This window comes from Nilaparvata lugens, chromosome 14, assembly GCF_014356525.2.
Source record: "Nilaparvata lugens isolate BPH chromosome 14, ASM1435652v1, whole genome shotgun sequence".
NCBI classification, from domain to species: domain Eukaryota; kingdom Metazoa; phylum Arthropoda; class Insecta; order Hemiptera; family Delphacidae; genus Nilaparvata; species Nilaparvata lugens.
The window spans coordinates 18,996,466-19,020,980 of record NC_052517.1 but is presented as its reverse complement, the minus strand read 5'-3'; the positions used below and the strand labels follow the sequence as shown (position 1 = coordinate 19,020,980).

Sequence of the window (24,515 nt, the reverse complement as noted above, 5' to 3'; positions counted from 1 at the left end):
ATGAAAAATGTCATAATTCATGTAAAAATGTTGTAATTGATATGAAAAAATCTGGTGTGGCGCACTCACACATCTTTCCTTACCGTTATGAAAATTGATCACCTGACGCTAGTGTTCCCGCGCATCTCAAGTCTACTATTTAAAGATTTGAGCCAGCTGGTGACAGGGCAATAACGCTGGAGACACACGAAGTCTGCTATCTCTTCATAGTGAATCATTTAATAGAATCAATAGTTGCCAACAGTTTGCAATTGAATAATCACATTTTCTCGAATTTCGAGCTTATTTTTGATTTTAGGAGAAAATGTTACTACACATTAATTGTAGAGATTCTCATGCTGAATCTTTTCCACTCAATTTTTTTTTTTTTGTTTAAATTGTATCTGAAGCCTGATAATTGAGAATCTAAAATCGAACTTTGCGTAGATGGGGCGGAGCTCCTGAAATTTTTACAGATATAGGACTTGTTGCAGTTAATAGAGCTTATCGATGACTATTTAAGGGTATAACTTCAACCAAAATCGTTGGTGCTGTTTTCGAGAAAATCGCGAAAAACCCTGTTTTTGACATTTTCGCTATTTTAGCCGCCATCTTGAATCGCATTTGATCGAGATTGTTCGTGCGGATCCTTATATTGTAATGACCTCACTTTCCGAATTTCAAGTCATTCCGTTAATTGGGAGATGAGATATCGTGTACACAGACGCACATACACTCATACACACACACACACGCACATACACTCATACACACATACAGACCAATACCCAAAGATCGTCACTTTCGGACTCAGGGGACCTTGAAACGTATAGAAATTGGGGTACCTCAATTTTTTTCGGAGAGCAATACTTTCCTTACCTATGGTAATAGGGCGAGGAAAGTAAAAATAATGTCATTAATAATGTCAAAATTAGAATATGTTCCCAGCTGTTATGTGATATTTTGGAGATTTGTTATGTTCCATGTTTAGAGAAAACAACCTGTGAATTAGAAAAATGAATTGCTCAATAAATTACAGAAAATACCATTTTTATTCATTTCCTACTATAGTTAGGCCCACGTTAAAATGACAGTGAAGGAAGATACGGGAACAACGTATCCGATCCTCTTGTCTTGTCAATGCTTTCTATAATAGACGGTAGCTGATACAGGTTCATTGATGTAATATCAACTGTTCATTCTCGTTTAAAATAATCAATCATATTTTATCAAGCAAGAAATATTATTATATTTTCCAATAATTTCATAATGCATTTCCATAGTTTAGATGAAATATTTTTTTATTAATTATTGATTCTACATTGTTGAAAGACAATCTGGCAACAGAGCAGAACGAGAAAGAGACAGCGCTATCCGCTTTGTTGAATGATAGACAAGGATAGCAATACCATTGCTAATCAAACACTGCCATTATAACATGGATCTCACTATAGGAAAATTATACTAAATCGATTAACAATATCATGAAAAATTTATTTAATTGTTGAAATTTCATGAATTTAAATCTTACCAAATTTTAAATAATCTGTCCCAAAAATTTAAAATTTAGGCGCCCACATCGCAAAAGTAATAGTCGGGAAAAATTTTCTGAAAAACAGTTTCTCATTTTGATAATTTGATAGTATCTAGATAGAAAAAAAAGAGAAATACCACCAATATTTTAGTATAGTACTGTATCCAGATAAAAAAAATTGAAAAATATCACCAGTAATTATTTTAGGCGCTCGAACGTCCTTAAGACCCGGTGGTCCGGTAAGTCTCATTGAATTTTAATGGTGATCAAATCACAGTTGGATGCCAAAATCTGAGAAGCTGAAGAAATGTTCAATCATAATTAAAATTTAACGGAGATATTTTAAACCTGGTCAATTCAATCCTAATTCTATTGATCAAGAAAAAAAATATAAATTTCATGAATATACAAATATTTATTAGCTGATTAATAAGTTGCAGGCAACTCGTGTTCCTCAAGGGTCCAATTAAAACCTTGAAAAACTGAAAACTTGACCAACTGGAATCCTGGATAATTAAAAATATGCCTATAACCATCCTCGGTTGATTAAGAATGTATATGCAAAATGTCAAGTTAATGAGTTGAGTAGTTGAGACGTGATGATGCGTCATTCGTGAATTTCCTATCCCCCACGTGCATGAGCCAATTCTTTTCTTCATTATAGGTATTACTAGCACAGGTAACTCGTGTTCCTTAAGGGTATAATTAAAACCTTCAGAAACTGAAAACTTGATCTACTGAAATCTAGAAGAATTTAAAATAGGCCTATAACCATCCTCGGTAAATAAGAATCTATATGCAAAATGTCAAGTTAATGAGTTGAGTAGTTGAGACGTGATGATGCGTCATTCGTCAATTTACTATCCCCTACAACTATAAGCCAGTTCTTTACATTATTATATTATTGATAGATTACCTTTCCTAGGAGTCCAGCACCCCTAGGCATCCCAGCTGCCACATCGGTCTGGCCATATCCGCCTCCAAAATCTCCCGAAACGATGGAATATCCCAGGTATGAGTCATCATCCGAAGCTGGCCCCTCATTGGTCGAAATCACATCTGGTCTATCGTATTGGGACTGAGAATAGATTTGGCCTGTCAAATTGAGAAAAAAATGGAATAAATAGAATAAAAATTGCATAAATGGTGTTTAAAATTGAATAGATAGTTTATTCATTTATTAAATAAAGGTATTTAATTTTTCAAATTTTTCAATAATTTCATAATAAATTTTCAAAGTTGAGATGAAATATCTTGTTAATTGATAATTAATTCTTCATTGTTAAAAGACAAAGAGAAAGAGATAGCGCTATCCGCTTCGTTGAATGATATACAAGGATAGCAATTGCTAAGCAAACACTGCCATTATAACGTGGACCTCACTATAGGCATATTGAGCCCTATTAGGGTTTACTACTCTCAAAAAAAGAGATAAAAATACTCAGAGAAGTAAGGCCGCTCCACTCTATAAATAAATCTCAATTTCAATTTCAATTTATTCCAGACAACTTATTTAACATAAGTATTTTAAGTCTAGTATGAGCTGGATGATAATGATGATGGTGCTAGAGATGAAGAGTGAGTTGAACTTAGCATAATAAATTATAAAATAAAAGAAAATACAATTTATTCTGCTAATGTAGCCTATCAGATGGAAACTTTAACTTTATTAAATAAATAACTCACTAAGATTGGCAAAATTGATTTTCTATTTTCCATTAGTTTTCAATGCTCGAAAGAAGATGGAGGATGGAGTTTCAAACTTCCATCAGATAAAAACTTCAACTTAATTGAATAAATAACTCACCAAGTACCGGTTGCACAAAAGCCGGTTTAATTTTACCCGTTATTAGTTTCACAAGAACCAATCAGTAAAGCCGTCTTATCGGCTTTACTGATTGGTTCTTGTGAAACTAATCACGGTTAAAATTTAACCGGCTTCATCTTTCGATGAGTATTTAAAGATAATAAAAAATTGAAATAATTTTACACTCTTAGCCCGGTTGCACAAAAGCCGGTTAAAATTTAACCGGCTTCATCTTTCGATGAGTATTTAAAGATAATAAAAAATTGAAATAATTTTACACTCTTAGGCCCGGTTGCACAAAAGCCGGTTAAATTTTAACCGTGATTAGTTTCACAAGAACCAATCAGAAAAGCCGTCTTATCAAAAAGGCATTCTCTTATTGGTTCTCGTTGAATTAATCACGGTAAAAATGTAACCGGCTTTTGTGCAACCGGGCCTAAGAGTGTAAAATCTATTTCAATTTTTTATTATCTTTGAATACTCATCGAAAGATGAAGCTTCAACTTCTATCAGATTGAAACTTTGTTTCTATTGAATAAATAACTCACTTTTCACTTACAGTAGTCTGAGTAGTGGAATCTATTCTTAATTCCTTATCAGCTTTCAATACTCATAAGATGCTATTTTTGTTTAGATAAGATAAAGTGTTTCATAAATTGAATGAAAAAGACTAACAAATTGTCAAAAAACCACTGATTTATTAATAATTAGAAAGACCGGTTTCGGTTATATAAACCTAAGTTTATCAGAGATTGAAAATGGTGTAATAACCGAAACCGGTCTTTCTAATTATCAATAAATCAGTTGTTTTTTAACAATTTCTTAGTCTTTTTCATTCAATATGAATAATTACCACAATATCAACTGCTCAACTACAAAAAAAGTGTTTCATAAATAATTAATAAATGAGTTTGGTTGTTATTTATTGAAGTTTTTCGGTTTATCGTTTGATATTTTGACACCTTGTGAGACCGGACTCCCCATGTTATAAAAGGGTGAAATTGTTGAAATGATTCAGGAAGTGAAGAAAAATCTTCAGTTTGTAAAAATTCATTATTTTCAAAGGAAAGACTCTGGATAACAATCGAGGAAACAAAAATTTAATGTTTTCATGGAAAATGACCAGTTTATCAACTCAACGCTTGTGGAATAGTATTTATAAAGTCAATTTCACTTAAGTGAAATCTTGAATATAATATTTTAGAACCTGAGACTAGATAGGAACCTCTAAAGCCGCGTTTACACCAACGTTATTAACAAAATGTTTATTTTTCCGTCCTTATAGATTCTATTAGATTGAACATAACTTATCATACACATTATGAACATAATATATATGTGTTAGTCAAGTTCCGTTCAATCTAATAGTATAAGGGTTGAGTTATTAACATTTTGTTAATAACTTTGGTGTAAGCGTGGCTTAACATACCAATTTGTTAAGCTATGTTATAATTATTTCCTACAGTTACGTTGAAAAGTGGCCATTGCTGCACTGATTACAGAACGCAAAGAATCACTTTTCCGCTCTAGTGCGGGAAAAATTTTTCTGCACTCCAGATTTGCAACATGGCCACGCAAAATACTTAGTAGGTTATATGGAGCAACAGTGCAGCAAAATCAAAATGAAGTTGGTAACAGTGACTGCTGTGGCTGCTATAGTGAGCAGAGGTGCAACGAAGCACAACGCGCTAATTATTAAGTAGATATTATAATGGAGGACAACGACAGCACAGTGCCACCACAGCACACACCACACAGCTGCCCCCCGCCATTCAAACACTACTAAGTTATTTGATGGATTTCAGGCAAATTTTACCCATAATTACCCACTTTTCATATTCAATGGTAACTGTAGGAAAAACTTAATGTGAAATACGTGCGCAAAGTTCCTCTGCTGCACTCAACAAACCATTCCGCCCTCGCCTACGGCTCGGGCGTAAACGTTTCTTTCGGTGCAGCAAACTGTCACTTTGCGCACCAGTTGCACAAATAACTATTTCAGTACCTAACTACATAATAAAATTAGTAGAAGTGATGGTGATGTTGAGAAATCTCTCCATGGTAAGAAAACAAAGATTTTTAGTGAAATTCGACAATATCTTTGTTTTCTTATAACTACATAATCATGGTTATATAGTTACGGTACTGTATTTATAGTCTACCTCTGATACTGTAACTGGTTTCAATTTTCGAGATAATTAAGAAATAGGAATACATTGAATAAGATACAAAAGATAAAAACAAATTAACACTCGGATGTTGTCTAGAATATAACTTTATTTATTCTCAAAATAAATGTGTTTTTTCGGTTATTCTTCAAAATTATATTCTCAATATGTGAATATTTCTTATTTTAGTTATAATAATGTGAATATTCCATCTATGTTTAGCTTTGAAGCATCTAAATTTTGAAAATACTCTTTGTAAAAATCCACTTTGTTAAAAATTGAGGACTGAGAATTTTGTAAATTGAAGAACTATTTTGCACTATGTATAACCTTATCTAAATTTGGGAGAGGAATAGCACAAGGTTACCTCCTTATTTTACCTCTCCCTATCATTTTGATAATGTACTTATTATATAAATGAATAGAGAATAAAGTATATTTTTGACAACAACCCCAGCGTTTTCATTATATATATCACAACATTTCACCAGCAACTGTATCTGGTGTAAAAAAATTGTTCTACATTAAAAAAATTCTGGCTGTAAGAGAAATAATACAATTAATAACAAATAACACAATAATAAATCCACAACACGGAAGAAAAACATATTTACAATAATTTATTATTCACAAAAAAATACAAAACAACACAGAATAAGATACAAGTCAAAAAGCTACCATGAAAGCCCTGGAGAATAATTAACAGAAAGAAATATTTTATTAATTAGCACAATATAATAGAATATTATCAGGAACCAAAATATTAATCTGCCACCAAGCCAGGGATAAATACTACAAAAAATAGTTGAAAATATGAAACACCAGTTACCCAAAGCTAGTTTACACACCAAACTACTATATTACAAATATAGGACTAGATTAATAATTTCATATAATTAATTAGATTTGGTATTCTATATAAGCTTGATTTCTTGTTTATATTTTACTATTATACAGATATAGGACTAGATTAATCATTTCATATAATTAATTAGATTTGGTATTTTATATAAATTAAGTTCGATCTCTTGTTTATATTTTACTATTATACAAATATAGGACTAGATTATAATTTCATATGATTAATTGGATTTGGTATTTTATATAAGCTTGATTCTTGTTTATATTTTACTATTATACAGATATAGGACTAGATTATTTCGTATAATTAATTAGATTTAGTATTTTATTTATTAAGCTCGATTTCTTGTTTATTTTTTACTATTATACAAATATAGGACTAGATCAATAATTTTATATTATAATTAATTAGATTTGATATTTTATATAAGCTTGATTTCTTGTTTATATTTTACTATTATACAAATATAGGACTAGATTAATAATTTCATATATAATTAATTAGATTTGATATTTTATATAAGCTTGATTTCTTGTTTATATTTTACTATTATACAAATATATGACTAGATTAATAATTTCATATTATAATTAATTAGATTTGATATTTTATATAAGCTTGATTTCTTGTCTATATTTTACTATTATACAAATATATGACTAGATTATAATTTCATATACTTAATTGGATTTGGTATTTTATATAAGCTTTATTTCTTTTTTATATTCTATTATTATACAAATATAGGACTAGATTAATAATTTCATATAATTAATTAGATTTAGTATTTTATTTATTAAGCTTGATTTTTGTTTATATTTTACTATTATTCAAATATAGGACTAGATTAATAATTTCATATAATTAATTAGATTTGATATTTTATTTATTAAGCTTGATTTTTGTTTATATTTTCCATTGAGTTCATTTATTTTTCTTAATTCATAATATTGAATACTCTCGGCTATTGAGTTACTCTCGGCTATAAATTGTTAAGCTTATCAATTTTTTGAATATTCTACAAATTACCCTACTTCAACTCGTTTTTTTATAATTGAAAATTTCAATTCTTCTATACTATAATAAAGGAAAGAATTGGCTTATACACGTAGGGGATGGGAAATTCACGAATGACGCATCATCACGTCTCAACTACTCAACTCATTAACTTCACATTTTGCGTATAGATTCTTTATTTACCAAGGATGGTTATATGCCTATTCCAGATTATTCAAGATTTCAGTAGATCAAGTTTTCAATTTGTCAAGGTTTTAATTGAACCCTTGAGTAACTTGAAATTTTGCTTATAGGTTCTTATTTAACGAGGATGGTTATAGGTCTATTTTGAGTTCTTCAAGATTTCTGTAGGACAAGTTTTCAGTTTATGAAGATTGTGTTAATTAGACCCTTGCGGAGCACGGGTTACCTGCTAGTCTATACTATAATAAAGGAAAGAACTGGATTATACAGGTAGGGGATAGGAAATTCACGAATGACGCATCATCACGTCTCAACTACTCAACTCATTAACTTCACATTTTCCATTTATAGATTCTCAATTTACCGAGGATGTTTGTAGACTTATTTTCAATTCTTCAAAATTCCAGTAGATCAAGTTTTCAGTTTGTTTAGTTTTCGATTAAACCCTTGCGAATCACGGGTTACCTTCTAGTACATTAATAGAATTATACATTTTTTGAGTATTTTATAAATTACCCAACTTTCACTTGCTTTTTATAATTGGGGATTTTCTTGAGTATTCTATGAATTAACTAAGTTCAACTAGATTTTTATAATTGGAGATTCTTTTCAGTATTTTATGAATTACCTAATTTTCACTTGATTTTTATAATTGGAGATTCTTTCTGAAATTTTATGAATTACCTAATTTTCACTTGATTTTTATAATTGGGGATTCTCTTGAGTATTTTATAAATTAACTAATTTCATCTAGACTTTTATAATTGGAGATTCTTTCTAGTATTCTATGAATTACCTAATTTTCACTTAATTTTTATAATTATTGGAGATTTTATTGAGTATTCTATGAATTAACTAAGTTCAACTGGATTTTTATAAATGGAGATTCTTTCTAGAATTTTATGAATTACCTAATTTTCACTTGATTTTTATAATTATTGGAGATTTTCTTCAGTTTTCTATAAATTAACTAAGTTTCACTTGATTTTTATAATTGGAGATTCTTTCTAGAATTTTATGAATTACCTAACTTCCACTTGATTTTTATAATTGGAGATTCTTTCTAGAATTTTATGAATTACCTAATTTCCACTTGATTTTTATAATTGGAGATTTTCTTGATTATTTCATGAATTAACTAACTTCCACTTGATTTTTATAATTGGAGATTCTTTCCAGAATTTTATGAATTACCTAATTTTCACTTGCTTTTTATAACTGGAGATTTTCTTGAGTTTTCTATAAATTAACTAAGTATCATTTGATTTTTATAATTGGAGATTCTTTCTAGAATTTTATGAATTACCTAGTTTACACTTGATTTTTATAATTGGAGACTCTTTCTAGAATTTTATGAATTACCCAACTTTCACTTGCTTTTTATAATTGGGGATTTTCTTGAGTATTTTATAAATTGACTAAGTTCAACTAGATTTTTATAATTGGAGATTCTTTCTAGAATTTTATGAATTACCTAATTTTCACTTGATTTTTATAATTATTGGAGATTTTCTTGAGTTTCCTATAAATTAACTAAGTTTCACTTGATTTTTATAATTATAGATTCTTTCTAGAATTTTATTAATTACCTAATTTGCACTTGATTCTCATAATTATTGGAGATTATCTTGAGTATTTCATAAATTAACTAACTCCCACTTGATTTTTATAATTGGAAACTTCCGAAACGTCCATGAATTGGATTAGAGTCTGATGATAAATGCCTGAATAGAGAAGGAAAGTGAACCAACCTGAAAGTATCAAGTTCTCATTTTCGTTTAAAAATAGCAATACAGAAATACATGGGAGGTTCTACATCTCATTTCAGTCGATAAGCTTCAGCTACGAACTAAGAATCTGAGATCACCTTTCCATTCACCAGTTTCAAATCAAATAGGACAGTTTCAAAAAGAGATTAGTTTGAAAAAATCTCTCATAAATAATTATTAATGTATTAAGATTTTAATCTCCACAGTATGGATAGGTACTTATGTTTAAATAGATATTAGGTCTAAGAACTCATGTTATTTTGAAATTTCATTCTCATTCATACTGGTGTCAAGTAGGAAATCATTTGAAAAAAAAAAGAAAATCTCTCATAAATAGTATTATTAATGTTTTTAAAATTTCTATCTCCACAGTATGGGACAGGTATTCATGTTTAAATAGATATTAGGTCTAAGAACTCATGTTATTTTGAAATTTCTTTCTCATTCATACTGGTATCAAGTAGGAAATCATTTGAAAAAAAAGAAAATCTCTCATAAATAGTATTATTAATGTTTTTAAAATTTCTTTCTCCACAGTATGGGGCAGGTATTTATGTTTAAATAGATATTAGGTCTGAGAACTCATATTTCGAAATTTCATTTTCTTTCACTAGTGTCAAGTGGGAAATCATTTGAAAAAAAAGAAAATCTCTCATAAATAGTAGTATTAATGTTTTTAAAATTTCTATCTCCACAGTATGGGGCAGGTAGGCCTACTTATGTTTAAATAGATATTAGGCCTAAGAACTAAGATTTTTTGAAATTTTCTTCTCATTTACCAGTGTCAAATGTGAAATTATTTTATCTTATTTCTATTTATTTTATTATGTCAAATAGAAAATTGTAAAAGAACTTCTCTGGAAGTGTCGCCCTACATCCAAATAAATTACATTAGCACCAGTATAATTATTGTCAGGATTTTATATTGTATTCAGTTTCTGCTATTTTTCCAATAAATAAATAATTTTTATCGATAAATTAAATCAATAAATGTTCAGTGACTGTTAGAGAATGAATTGTTTCTCAAAACTCTACAATATTGGAGAAATATTATGTGGAGTTGCCTAGAATTATCTCCAAAACTAGTGTGAGGTTGTATTATTATTCTAAGCAAATACAAAATTCGCAGGGTACCAAAAATATACACGGGTCAAAATGAATTAATTGCAAAAAAAAAAAACACAAAATCTATAAAAACGAAAACAAAAAGCAGGTAATGTTATTTTATGAATGGAGATTTATTCCAAAATTTAGTAAATGGGTTTTCCCAAAAATATGTTGATCCAATTAATATTTGTAAACAATAATTATTCAAACAAGAATTGATTCCAAAATTTAGTGAATGATTTTTCCCACAAGTGTTAATCTAATATTTTGTAAACAATAATTAATCAATCAAAAATTGATCCCAAGATTTAGTAAATGTTTTTTTCCAAAAAATGTTAATCTAATTATAATTATGTGAACAATAATTATTTATTCCAAAATTTAGTAAATGATTTTTCCCAAAATAATAATTAATATTTGTAAACAATAATTAATCAATCAAAAATTGATCCCAAAATTAAGTAAATGGTTTTTTCCAAAAATGTTAATCTATTAATTAATATTTTGTGAACAATAATTATTTATTCCAAAATTTAGTAAATGATTTTTCCCAAACAAAATGTTAATCTAATTAATATTTGTCAACAATAATTAATCAATCAAAAATTGATTCCAAAATATATTGTTAATCTAATAGATGATTGTAAACAATAATTAACCATGAAAATGGAATTAAGTAGATAATTGGTTTGGTTTAGTTGTGTTTGGGGGTAATTTTTTTTAGTTTTTAGTTTTTTTCCAATTTTTTTCTTTACCTTCAACATAAACAGATACTTTAGGTGGCACGGGAAATGGAAGTCTTGCCAAAGTATCTACAGAATGTAGCTGCCCTGAAATAAAATGCAATTAAAGAAATAAACAAAAGATAGAAAGATGTGCTGAAGAAAATTTGAAAACAAAATGCAAAAATAGAGTACCTACGAAAAGATGAAACAGTGAAGGTTAGGGTACACATGTCATTGAAGATATTTTTTTTTACATTTATAACGAAAATGGAGGAGTATTTATATGAAATCATAAAGAAATTGGAATGTAGAATAATAGAAATACAGAAGAATGAATAAAATCAATAGGAATGAAACAGAAAAAATCAAAATATAAATGATACAAAAGGACAAGTAGAGAAGATGAGGAATTAAATCAAAGGAAAAAATTGGAATGTAAAATAATAAAAATACAGAGGTGTAAATAAAATAGGAATGAGACAGAAAAAAATCAAAATGCAAATGATACAAAATGGTGAAGTAGAGAAGATGATGAGGAATGAAATCAAGGAACAAAATGGAATGTAAAATAATAAAAATACAAAAGAATGAATGAAACATAGAAAAAATCAAAACTTAAAAAAATATAAAAAATCAAAATCATTATACAAAATAATGTTGTAGGTAGAGAAGGTGAGGAAATATGAAACCATTATGAAGAAATATTGGAATGTAGAATGTAGAATAATATTTAAATACAGAAAAATAAATATTAAAGTGATGATAAATAGAAAAAATCAAAATATAAATGTTACAAAAGGGTGAAAAAATACAAAATGGTGAAGTAGAGAAGATGAGGGAATATGAAATCATGAAGAAATTGGAATGTAGAATAATAAAAATACAGAAGAATGAATAAAATAGAAATGAAAAATAGAGAAAATCAAAATATAAATGATACAAAAAGGTGAAGTAGAGAAGATGAGGAAATGAAATGAAATCATGCAGAAATTGGAATGTAGAATAATTGAAATAGGCTACAGAAAAATGAATATAAAAGGGATGAAAAATAGAAAAAATCAAAATATGAATGATACAAAAGGGTGAAGAAGAGAAGATGAGGAATAAACTTATATATTGTGATATTTTATAGTTGATACTTAATACAATACATAAAAATATAAATATGGGAAAAAGATGGGAGGAAAATGGGAAAATTCAAAATGTAAATATACAGAGGTGTGAAATAGAGAAGATAATAAATATACCATGATACATAGTTGCTACATAGAACTGAGAAATTATGGAAACTTGAAAGAAAAGAGGTTCATATAGAGAGAAATATATAACAAGAAAGGGAGATTTTTTAAAATAATAAAGTAAATTGGAAATAGAAAAATGCAAAAATAGGTACAAAAAATAAAAGTAGTGGAGACAGAAGTAAGATATTGATAAACCATAATAATATAAAAATCATACAATCAAGAGATATCAAAGAATATAAAAATCAAACTCCAAGAAATTAAAACTGAAAGTAAAACAAGAAGAGATTTTTGAACATTGAAAAAATTTGGGCATTCAAGTTATCACAACATCTTCAAGAAGTATTTGGTCTACAAAAGAAATATGTGCAAAAGCAAAATACTCAGAAAGTTACAGAATAGACTACATAATACAAGAAAAACTTTGAACAGATTTTAAAGATTTATGCATTCAGACTAACAGAACATGTATCTCTAAGAAGCCGTGAATGTACAATTAAAAATATATGCTCAAGCCGAAAGTTACATACAAGAGGAGATTTCGACATTTGTAAGAAAAAACTGTGCATTCAGTGGAATACAACATGGATAATTTCTAAGGAGTGATTGAGTGGACTACAAGATATGCACAAGCAGAGATTAAAAATATAAGTAAATAAATTTATCAACATTAACATTTTATCAAAATTTTTGGAGAGAAATAGTACAGGCTCAGCCTAGTTTTTCCTCCAATGTCATAATTGTATTATGATTATAGTATTTTATACAATAATGAAATGAAATTTGCTGAAGTGGATAAACTACTGATAAAACAATGTGGAATAACAAGAATTTGCGAGTATTTTACAAGTATTTGACAAAAAACTTGAAATTTCTGTAAATAATATGAAATATTGTAGGCTATAGCAGTACCTGATAGGGAAGTTCCCACTTACAAGGATAGTGGGATATGATATTATACATGAATATGCAACAGTTACAGCTGTGATAAGTTCTAAATAGTGTGTTTGTCTTTTCGGTCTCAAAATTTTATAGTTTTTTAAAGTTTGGGATTTTCTAATTAATTGTGATTGATCTAATTCAATTTTGAAGTATTTTTCAATTCAAAAATGATTTTTGTGTGTTTTGAATTGTAAATTGAGTGTGTAATAGAAGAATGTTAAGTGACACATAACCTAGCTAAATTTGGACTGTTGTATAAATTAGAATTGGAACCGTTTTGGGCTTATAAGCCTGTTTTCTGTAAGTTGTGTAATTCTGAATGATTAAATAAATAATAAATGAATAATAAATAGATAAATAATAACATGATATTATAAATCATGATTGTTGATGCATGTATCAATTCATCATCATATTTTGAGAATTAGGTATTAAAGAATTTTATGAGTGAAATATTTAATCCAAGAATCGTAAATTTGGAATGTTGCATAAATTAGAATTGGAACCGTTTTGGGATTAACCCTGTGATACTTTTCTCTAGTGAGGTCCACGTTATAATGGCAGTAAAAAAAGATAGGATAACAACGTTGCCGATCCTGTGTCTTGTCAATGCCTTCTATAGACGGTAGCTGATACAGGTTTATCAATGTTATATTAACTATTCATTCTTGTTTTAAATAATTAATTAGGTACATTTTAGTAAGCAAGAAATTATATTTTTCAATAATTTCATAATTTATTTTCATAATAAGGATGAAATATTTTGTTAATTCTACATTGTTGAAAGGTGATCTGGCAACAGAGCAAAGCGTGAAAGAGATCAACACAATATGATACAGTATCATCTCAACTTGATACTCAACACTATGATTTGATACATTTGCTATCTGCTTTGTGGAATGATAGACAAGGATAGCAACACCAATGTTAATCAAATACTGCCATTATAACGTGGACCTCACTATAGAACAAGAACAATCACAACATGACACAGTATCAACACAATATGATACAGTATCATCTCAACTTGATACACAAAACTATGATTTGATATATTCGCTATCTGCTTTGTGGAATGATAGACAAGGATAGCAACACCAATGTTAATCAAATACTGCCATTATAACGTGGACCTCACTATAGAACAAGAACAATCACAACATGACACAGTATCAACACAATATGATACAGTATCATCTCAACTTGATACACAAAACTATGATTTGATATATTCGCTATCTGCTTTGTTGAATGATAGACAAGGATAGCAATACCATTGTTAATCAAACACTGCCATTATAACGTGGACCTCACTATAGGGGTGCCAGGGGGTGTAAAATTTTCATGATTTTGATGTTTTCCTGTAGCCTCCAGTGTTTTCTCTAACTGATATTGAGGTGGGCTTTCCAAGGCAAAAGACCGTATTGGCTGTGAATTTACTGTCATTTGCAGCTTGAATATAAGACAAGGATATCAATACCATTGCTAATCAAACACTGCCATTATAACGTGGACCTCACTATAGAATTTGTATAATTCTGAATGATTCAATAGAATGATTCTAATAGAAACCACAACATACATTTGAAATACAGATATAATAAATAAAATTAATAAATGAAATGAATAAATAAAATATAAAGGAGGTTTCATTGATAAGTGATAAACAGTTGAAACTGTCAGAATGCCTCATGAATAGGATCAAGCTTTTATAGAATAGCTTTCATATTGAACCAATATTCTAAAGCTGCATTTACACCAAAGTTATTAACAAAATGTTAATAACTGAATCCTTATAGATTCTATTAGATTGAACGGAACTTGACAAGCACATACGTTCATCATGTGCATGATAAGTTATGTTCAATCTAATAGAATCTTTAAGGATTCAGTTATTAACATTTCATTAATAACTTTAGTGTAAACACAGCTTTACAGTAAGAAAAGAGTTTAAAACCTAACAAAGTTTTTTCACAGGAGCATTCAAGCATTTAATCAATAATGAAAGTAGAACATGCAACAAAAATTATCACAGTGATCATTCTACAAAATAAAAAGATATTCTACAAGATTTTTTTTTTCAAATTTAAAAGATATTCTACACAAAACTACGGCAAGAAATAGATAATTGCAGTGCTGAACAATTTACCTGCTGTGAATGTAAGCTGACGAAAATGGAAATATTATAAGACAAAACAAATTAAATAGTATTTATTATACATCTTATAGAACAACTAGATTATAGCACAGCATAATTTGATCTATTGTGGAAAATTATGATCTAATAAGTGGTTTCAAAACAGTAGCCTAGGTTCTATTGTTGAATAGAATTATTATTTTACAATTTAAAATGTAGATATATTTTTTTACTTTTTGAGAGATGTTATATAGGTAAATAATTCGTAAAGATTGTGAAAATGAATAAGGTCTGAAAATGTAGTGAAGTGAACAACTACAATACTTACCTAACCTATTTCGGACTATGTGTAACCTAATTTTTATACTTTGTTGAGAGATGTTATAAAGGTAGATAATTCGTCAAGAATATGAAAATAATTGATGACTGGAAATGTAGTGAAGTGAACAACTACATGACTCAACCTATTTGGGACTATGTGTAACCTTATCTAAATTTGGGAGAGGAATAGCACAAGGTTACCTTATTTTTTCTCTCCCTATCATTTTGATGATGAACTTATTGTATCAATCAATAAAGAGTGAATATTCCAATAATTTGATCAAAGATTCTTGATTATTGAATTGATTATTATTAATCAATATTGATATAAAACTGTTTGGAAAACAGGATATAGGTATTACAACTGAGTTCAAGTAGTGGAAAAAAATATATTGTTGATTTATTGTTGATAATTAACGATTTCTATTCCATATTTACAATAATTATAATTGAAAGAATGAAGAAAATGTGTTCCAGGTATTTATATCAGCTATAATATAGAAATTATTCATCGATTACAGTAAAAGTTCACAATTATTCTCAATATATAATTCACAAAATCATTATTGAAAAAGAAAAATAGAGAAGTTTGAAAGATGAAAGCTTCACAGAAATGAGAAGATGGAAAGAATAAGAAGATCAGACTTCTGAAAGCTCCAATCTACGTAGTTTATTTACACAAGAGAAAAACTTGAACATTCGAAAGATGATTATCAAATTAATATAAAAAAATGAGTAAATAAAATCGCATAATATGTTGCATAATATGATAGAATATAGAGAAGAATTAAGATATTTTACAACAATCCTGTGTAGCTATAATGAAACTTCAGGAATGATTTAATTTTTTTACTAATTTTCAACTTTAATGATTGTAGTATGAAACTACGATTAAATAGAATTTTATTTTTTGTAACATACCTTGCCAATACCAGCTTCCTACAGCTCCTATGTACAACCGCTTGCCATTCTGAAAAATGAAGAGAAAAAATTGTCAAAGTGAAAACCTAACCTAGAAGACTCAACCATATTTCGAACTTTTTAGGGTCGGTTTCCGAGCTCGGGATTTGGCTAAGTTCTAGACTTTAAACAGCTGGAGTCAGAAAATTGGCTTCCAAAACTGGGCGTAGTCGCAGTTTTTATAACAGTAGTCGCAGTTTTATTTTCAAATTTTTCTATAATTTGAAACGTTTTTCCTTGACAAAATAAACATTTCTAAATAACTCAAAATAGCTGAACTTTACACTATTTTCTCCTAATTTTATTTGTGTTAATTTTCTAGTTTTTTGAAATTTAATTCAAACGTGACTATGACAATGACTGCAACTATACACACCCCGTCTCGGAAAGCCAATTTTCTGACTCCAGCTGTTTGAAGTTTAGAATTTAGCCAAATCCAGAGCTCGGAAAACGGCCCTTATGTATCTTCCCATAAGCAACAGATACTCTGTTGTATCGTCTCAAAAGCAACGTGTTGCATCCGAAAAGATAGTACTCTGAAACCGGCCCATGTTATATAGATTTGGGAAAAAGAGAATGGTACAAGAGATATCCTTTGTTCCCCTCCCTGATTTGTGCTTCTTTGTGGGAAATAGTTATTTGTATATCTAGAGTGAAAAGTGCTGTTTTTTCTCCCTGAAGGGAAAAGTTTGAAGCCGAGGCGACGCCGAGGGCAACAATTTTCCTGAGGGAGAAAAAACATTTTTCACCCGTGATATACGGTACACAACATTTTTCCTCCACCTAAATTTTTATAAAAACTGCTAATAAAATAATTTTTAAAAACGTATGTGACCAAAACAATGTGTTACAACATAATTAAAAAGTAAACAGAAACAGCTGGCTTGTAATCACAGTTCTCCTCCGACAGCACTATCTGTCGGCTAAAGTTGTAACAACAATGACAGCCAAAACTACAGCTATTATGAAGTTCCCGTTTCAAATCTGATTAGTTAATAAGTAATATTCGTTGGCTGATATTTTGAAAAACATGGAATAAAAGAAAAAATATATACATTTTTTTTAGTATAGTGATATGAAGTTTGTAATAATAATTTCAGCATACAAACATAAATTTTATATATCGATCAAATGTCTGGTTGAGGTATTGAATTTAGTTGGTTTAATGACTACTCTATATGCTTCCTCATCTGAGCTTAGACCTTCTGACCTATTCCAAATGTACGTTTTTAAAATAGAGATGCTTCCCATGTTATTTAAATGGAGTCACTTCTACTCCCCAGGGAGTTTTTCTGTTTTTTAGTACCGAGAGCGAAAAGTGACACTTTAGTATCATGTTTCAGAGAGTAAAGTAAGTACTTTTGACAGTAGGTGGAGGAAAAATAAATTATGATTCCTCTAATGTTGATTTTCCATAATTTTGTAATTCGTACACTAAATTCATGGTGACATGTTTGTTAAAATTTACAATAGTTCAATGAATCCTTTTAAAGCTATTATCTTTTAACCGTCATCTAATCACGGTTAAATTTGATAGACGTCTAATCCCCAACTGGAAGTGAGTGTCAAATTATCATTTAATTGTGCAGTTATTTATAGTGAGGTCTACGTTATAATGGCAGTGGAGAAAGATAGGAGACAACGTTGCCGATCCTCTGACTTGTCAATGTCTTCTATAGACGGTAGCTGATACAGGTTTATTGATGTAACAGTAGCTGTTCATTCTCGTTTAAAATAATCAGTTTTATTTCATAAGGCAAGAAATTATATTTTTCAATGATTTTATAATAAGATTGAGTATTTTGTTAATTAATTATTACTCTACGTTGTTAAAAGACGATCTGGCCACAGAGCAAAACGAGAAAGAGATAGCGCTATCCGCTTTGTTAAATGGTAGACAAGGATAGCAATACCATTGCTAATCAAACACTGCCATTATTTTTTATTTATTTTATTCACAATTACAAATCATAATTAAAATATGATTGGGAGAAGACAACAGCCATAGCCAAAAACTGTCTTCTCCCAAATTTTTACAAACAAAAGTTTCGAAAAAGAATGAGGTTAGATTTACTTTTCACTCCAAAAGTTCAAATTTACACTTCGAAACTAATGACAAACTAAAAATTTTAAATTTTGATATTTTAAAACTAATTAACAACAAAAATATTCCTTGAAGTTGCTTTCCATGACGGAACACTATATAATAACTTTGTTGAAGTTCTGACACTGTGTTACTAGTAAATATTTGAGAGAACACTTACTTTTTTGGAAGGCTGATGAAGCTCCTCTTCAGGAGTGAAATGCATTCCTCAAGACTCCAAAAAAAGTAAGTGTTTTTTCAAATATTTACTAGTAACACAGTGTCAGAACTTCAACAAAGTTAAAAATATTCACTCAAATCTCTACAAATTGGAAATTTTTGAGTAATTTTACAGAATTTGAGCCAGAATATTATAACGTGGACCTCTCTATAGGAGGATATAATCGTTCCAGAAGTACTCTTAGTAATCTTTAAGAAGGAACTGCTTCAGATTGAAACAGGTTATATTATCACTGGAGATCAATTCGATATTTTTAATCTTGATGCCCAAAAGAAGAGTTTAAAATATTTATCCTATCAGCTTTGAAATCATTGATCCGATGAGCGATAAAGTTATTTGGAGTTTTATTTTGTGAAAAAAGTCGTCTGAAAAAAGTGGAGATCTCCAAGATTAGATTATCATCTGAGGTGTGAATAATTTCCAATTTCCGGTTGTCCAATCAAGCAATATCTTGCTTCTCATTCTTTCTTCTTCTTCTTCTTCTTCTTCTTCTTCTTCTTCTCCTCTTCTTTTCTCCTTCTTCTTCTCCTTCTTCTTCCTACAACAGCTATCTCAATCAGCCTTTTATATCAGAAACATTTTCTTCCACTTTTTCTCCTGATCGTTTGTTTCTATTCTTCACTTTTCTACTCCTGAATTATCTTCTTATCTTTTTGATAGAGAGTTAGTGAGAGAATACTTCGAAAATTGTTTCCGAAGAATGGACATTGATATGTCCAAAGCTCCGCCAATTTATGTACATGCATTACAATATTACTATAGTTATTACAAATTGCTTTTTTTATATTTTACAGCTCAATAATTATTTTCTTAGTCTATATTATGTAAATTCATCTATAATGTTGCTGTATTGTAGCTATTGTATATAAGTGTATAAGCCAGTATTATTGTTGTAATCTACATCAATAAGTACTCAATCAATCAATCAATCTTTCTACTTCTTTCTACATTTTTCTTCTTTCTTTTCCTTCTCCCTTCTACACCATCTCTTGTTCACCTATTCTCTATTGTAATATTTGTATTTCATGTTCATCTCTCTTATAATTCACTTCATCGTTTCTTTTGCTTCTCCTTCTTCTCCTCGTTCTCCTTCTCCTCCATCTTTTTCTTTCTTTCTTTCATTCTCTCTTTCCTTAATTTGGTAGAGAGTTAGTGGGGAGGATATTTTGAATATCCTTTCCGAAGAATGGACATTGATATTCCAAAGCTCCGCCAATTTATTACATGCTTACAATATGATTATCTATAGTTATCAAATTGCTTTTTCATATCATATACACTTCAATAATTATTTTCTTAGTCTATATTATGTAAATGCATCTATAATTTTGCTGTATTGTAAGCTATTGTATATAAGTGTATAAGCCAGTATATTATTATATCCACATGAATAAAGTACTCATCAATCAATCCCCTATTCCGGTCTTCCAATCATTTTTCCCTGCTCCTTTCAATTAAATATTTCGTTCTCTGTTTCTTCCACTTCTTTATCTTCTTTTTCCTCTTACATTCCAGTTCTTCAATCTCATTTCCCTTTGATTAATCTTCTGTTCTTACTTCTCTCCTTATGACAACTTCTTCCTTCATTTCTGCTCTCCTCCATTTTCATTTTACTTTATTTCATTTTTGTTTTAGTTCCATTCTACTCCGTTTTCTTGATGATCTTACCTCCTTTTTCTCACATATTTTTCCACTTCATTTGACTCTTCTCTTATACTAACTTCTCCTCACTATTCCATTCCATTCCACTTCTTCTTCTTCTTCTTCTTCTTCTTCTTCTTCTTCTCCTCCTCCTTCTTCTTCTCCTTCTTCTTCTCCTTCTTCTCCTCATTTTTCTCCTCCTTCTTCTTTTTCTTCTTCTCTTCTCCTTCTTCTTCTCTTCCTTTTCTTCTCTCCACCTTTCTTCCTCTTCTTGCCTCCTCTATCCTTACTTAATGCCTCTTTTCAAATTTAATCCATTTCCATCTTCTGAGAATACGTTCATATTGATTTTTCTTAGTCGCCACTTCTCTCCCTTTTTCCTCTACCGTCTCTCTTCACTTTCCCCCTCTATCCTCACATATTTCTTCATCTTCTTATCCTCTCTCTTCCATTCCATTCTCCTCCTTCTCCACCCTAGAAGATGTGTCTCCAAACCAATCTATTACTTCCTTATCTGTTAAAAAATTGGAATTCTCACATGTATCCAAAAAAGTTGTACATTCTATTAACTGTTTATTCCACAAAAAAATGTTGTAAAAAGTTATTGGAGATGTGAAATTTGTGAGGAAATTAACATCCTTTTGCTGTCACCTCTCATGTATGTGATATTTCATTCATCTGTAATCATTAAATTAACATGTACGTTTTTCTGCTTGTTTCTTCAACGATGGATTTTTCTTCTCCAGTTTCTCTTGCTCCTCCTCCTTCTTCTTCTTCTTCTTGTTCTCCATCTTTCTCTCCTTCTGATTCTTAATCTAGCGAGGATGGCTGTAGGCCACTTTTAATTCTGTGAGATCTCAGTGGATCAAGTCTTAAAATAGACACCTGCGCAGCACGGGTTACCTGCGAATCAATGATAGTGACAATAGCTAACTATGAATGAATTTGCCAAGGTATTTATTTCAGTATTTGGATGGAATGAATGTGCATTGAATTGGGATAATATAATATTGTGTTGTATCTACACTAATCGGCCCACTAACAACTCAACACTACAGTATGGACAAGTATTGTGTGGAGAATGATTGGTTGATATTTGGATGGAATGCGCATGAATTGGGATAATATAATATTGTGTTGTATCTACACTAATCGGCCCACTAACAACTCATAACCCTACAGTATTGGACAAAGTATTGAGTGGAGAATGATTGGTTGTATTTGGATGGAATGCGCATTGAATGGGATAATATAATATTGTGTTGTATCTACACTAATCGGCCCACTAACAACTCATAACCCTACAGTATTGGACAAAGTATGAGTGGAGAATGATTGGTTGAGATTTGGATGGAATGCGCATTGAATTGGGATAATATAATATTGTGTTGTATCTACACTAATCGGCCCACTAACAACTCATAACCCTACCGTATTGGCACAAAGTATTGTGGGAGAATGAGGTTGATATTTGGATGGAATGCGCATTGAATTGGGATAATATAATATTGTGTTGTATCTACACTAATCGGCCCACTAACAACTCATAACCCTACAGTATTGGACAAAGTATTGAGTGGAGAATGATTGGTTGATATTTGGATGGAATGCGCATTGAATTGGGATAATATAATATTGTGTTGTATCTACACTAATCGGCCCACTAACAACTCATAACCCTACAGTATTGGACAAAGTATTGTGTGGAGAATGATGGTTGATATTTGGATGGAATGCGCATTGAATGGGATAATATAATATTGTGTTGTATCTACACTAATCGGCCCACTAACAACTCATTAACCCTACAGTATGGACAAAGTATTGAGTGGAGAATGATTGGTTGATATTTGGATGGAATGCGCATTGAATTGGGATAATATAATATTGTGTTGTATCTACACTAATCGCCCCTAACAACTCATAACCCTACAGTATTGGACAAAGTATTGTGTGGAGAAAGATTGGTTGATTTGGATGGAATGGCATTGAATGGGATAATATAATATTGTGTTGTATCTACACTAATCGGCCCACTAACAACTCATAACCCTACAGTATTGGACAAAGTATTGAGTGGAGAATGATTGGTTGATATTTGGATGGAATGCGCATTGAATTGGGATAATATAATATTGTGTTGTATCTACACTAATCGGCCCACTAACAACTCATAACCCTACAGTATTGGACAAAGTATTGTTGGAGAATGATTGGTTGATATTTGGATGGAATGCCATTGAATTGGGATAATATAATATTGTGTTGTATCTACACTAATCGGCCCACTACAACTCATAACCCTACAGTATTGGACAAAGTATTGAGTGGAGAATGATTTTGATATTTGGATGGAATGCGCATTGAATTGGGATAATATAATATTGTGTTGTATCTACACTAATCGGCCCCCTAACAACTCATAACCCTACAGTATTGGACAAAGTATTGTGTGGAGAATGATTGGTTGATATTTGGATGGAATGCGCATTGATTGGGATAATATAATATTGTGTTGTATCTACACTAATCGGCCCACTAACAATCAAAACCTACATATTGGACAAAGTATGAGTGGAGAATGATTGTTTGATATTTGGATGGAATGCGCATTGAATGGGATGATATAATATTGTGTTGTATCTACACTAATCGCTCACTAACAACTCATAACCCTACAGTATTGGACAAAGTATTGTGTGGAGAATGATGGTTGATATTTGGATGGAATGCGCATTGAATTGGATAATATAATATTGTGTTGTATCTACACTATCGGCCCACTAACAACTCATAACCCTACAGTATTGGAGAAAAATACTATTGATTCTATTCCCACAATATTATTGAGAAAAGGTATATAAAAGAATCCTTACTTTCAACACTCTACTGATACTTATGGGAATTTGAACTACAGTGAGATCCACATTATAATAGCAGTGTTTGAATAGCAACGGTATTGCTATCCTTGTCTATCATTCAACAAAGCGGATAGCGCTCTCTCTTTCTCACTTTTCTCTGTTGCCAGATCGTCTTTAACAATGTAGAATTGATAACCAATTAACAAAATAAAATTCCATCTTTTAATGAAAATTCAATATGGAATTATAGTGAACTATAATTTCTTGCTCGATATTTATAAGTATATATATTTCAGTATAGTATAAATTGGAAATGGGACAGTTTTGGGCATGAGGCTGTTATGCCTTTCCTCATCTTAAGTATTTGTACACAATCTGATAAATAATTAATAATGAAATATAATTGATTATTAAATGGAAAAGACTAAGAAATTGCAAAAAACCACTGATTTTTTGATAATTAGAAATTTTTAATTATCAATAATTTTTAATTAGATAATTTCTAATTATCATAAATCAGTTTTTTTTTGATAATTTCTTAGTCTTTTTCATTCATATGATATTTACCACAATATCAACTTCTCAACTACACAAAAAATATAATTGATTATTTAAACGAGACTGAACAGTTAATATATATGAACTTGTATCAGCTACCGTCAATAGAAGGCATTGACAAGACAGAGAGTTGGCAACGTTGTTCTCCTATCTTTCGCTACTGTCATTATAAAGTGGACGTCACTATAGATTATTTCGTGTTAATTTTCAATAAAACACGCAAATGTTGGTTTCATGTTAGAAAACGTTTCAAAACGTCTTTTCCTGTAGTAATAAAGGTACTTACTAGTCAAGTATTAGTATTCTCAAGTATTTTTTATTGAGTGTGTAATGATGTATGAAATACCAGTAGAGACATGTTAACTAGAATATTCGTGAG

At 30.0% G+C, this 24,515-nt stretch overlaps 1 protein-coding gene across 1 annotated transcript in view; it reads right to left on the bottom strand.

Moving 5' to 3' along the window:
- The window catches only part of LOC111061265 (integrin alpha-PS2), a gene marked incomplete in the record, with an annotated part of 223,220 nt that overhangs the window by 37,955 nt on the left and 160,750 nt on the right, over window positions 1-24,515 (bottom strand). Inside the window, 3 exon segments of the mRNA XM_039441193.1 lie at window positions 2,430-2,608; window positions 11,182-11,256; window positions 16,714-16,762. Coding sequence (XP_039297127.1) covers window positions 2,430-2,608; window positions 11,182-11,256; window positions 16,714-16,762 — 303 coding nt within the window.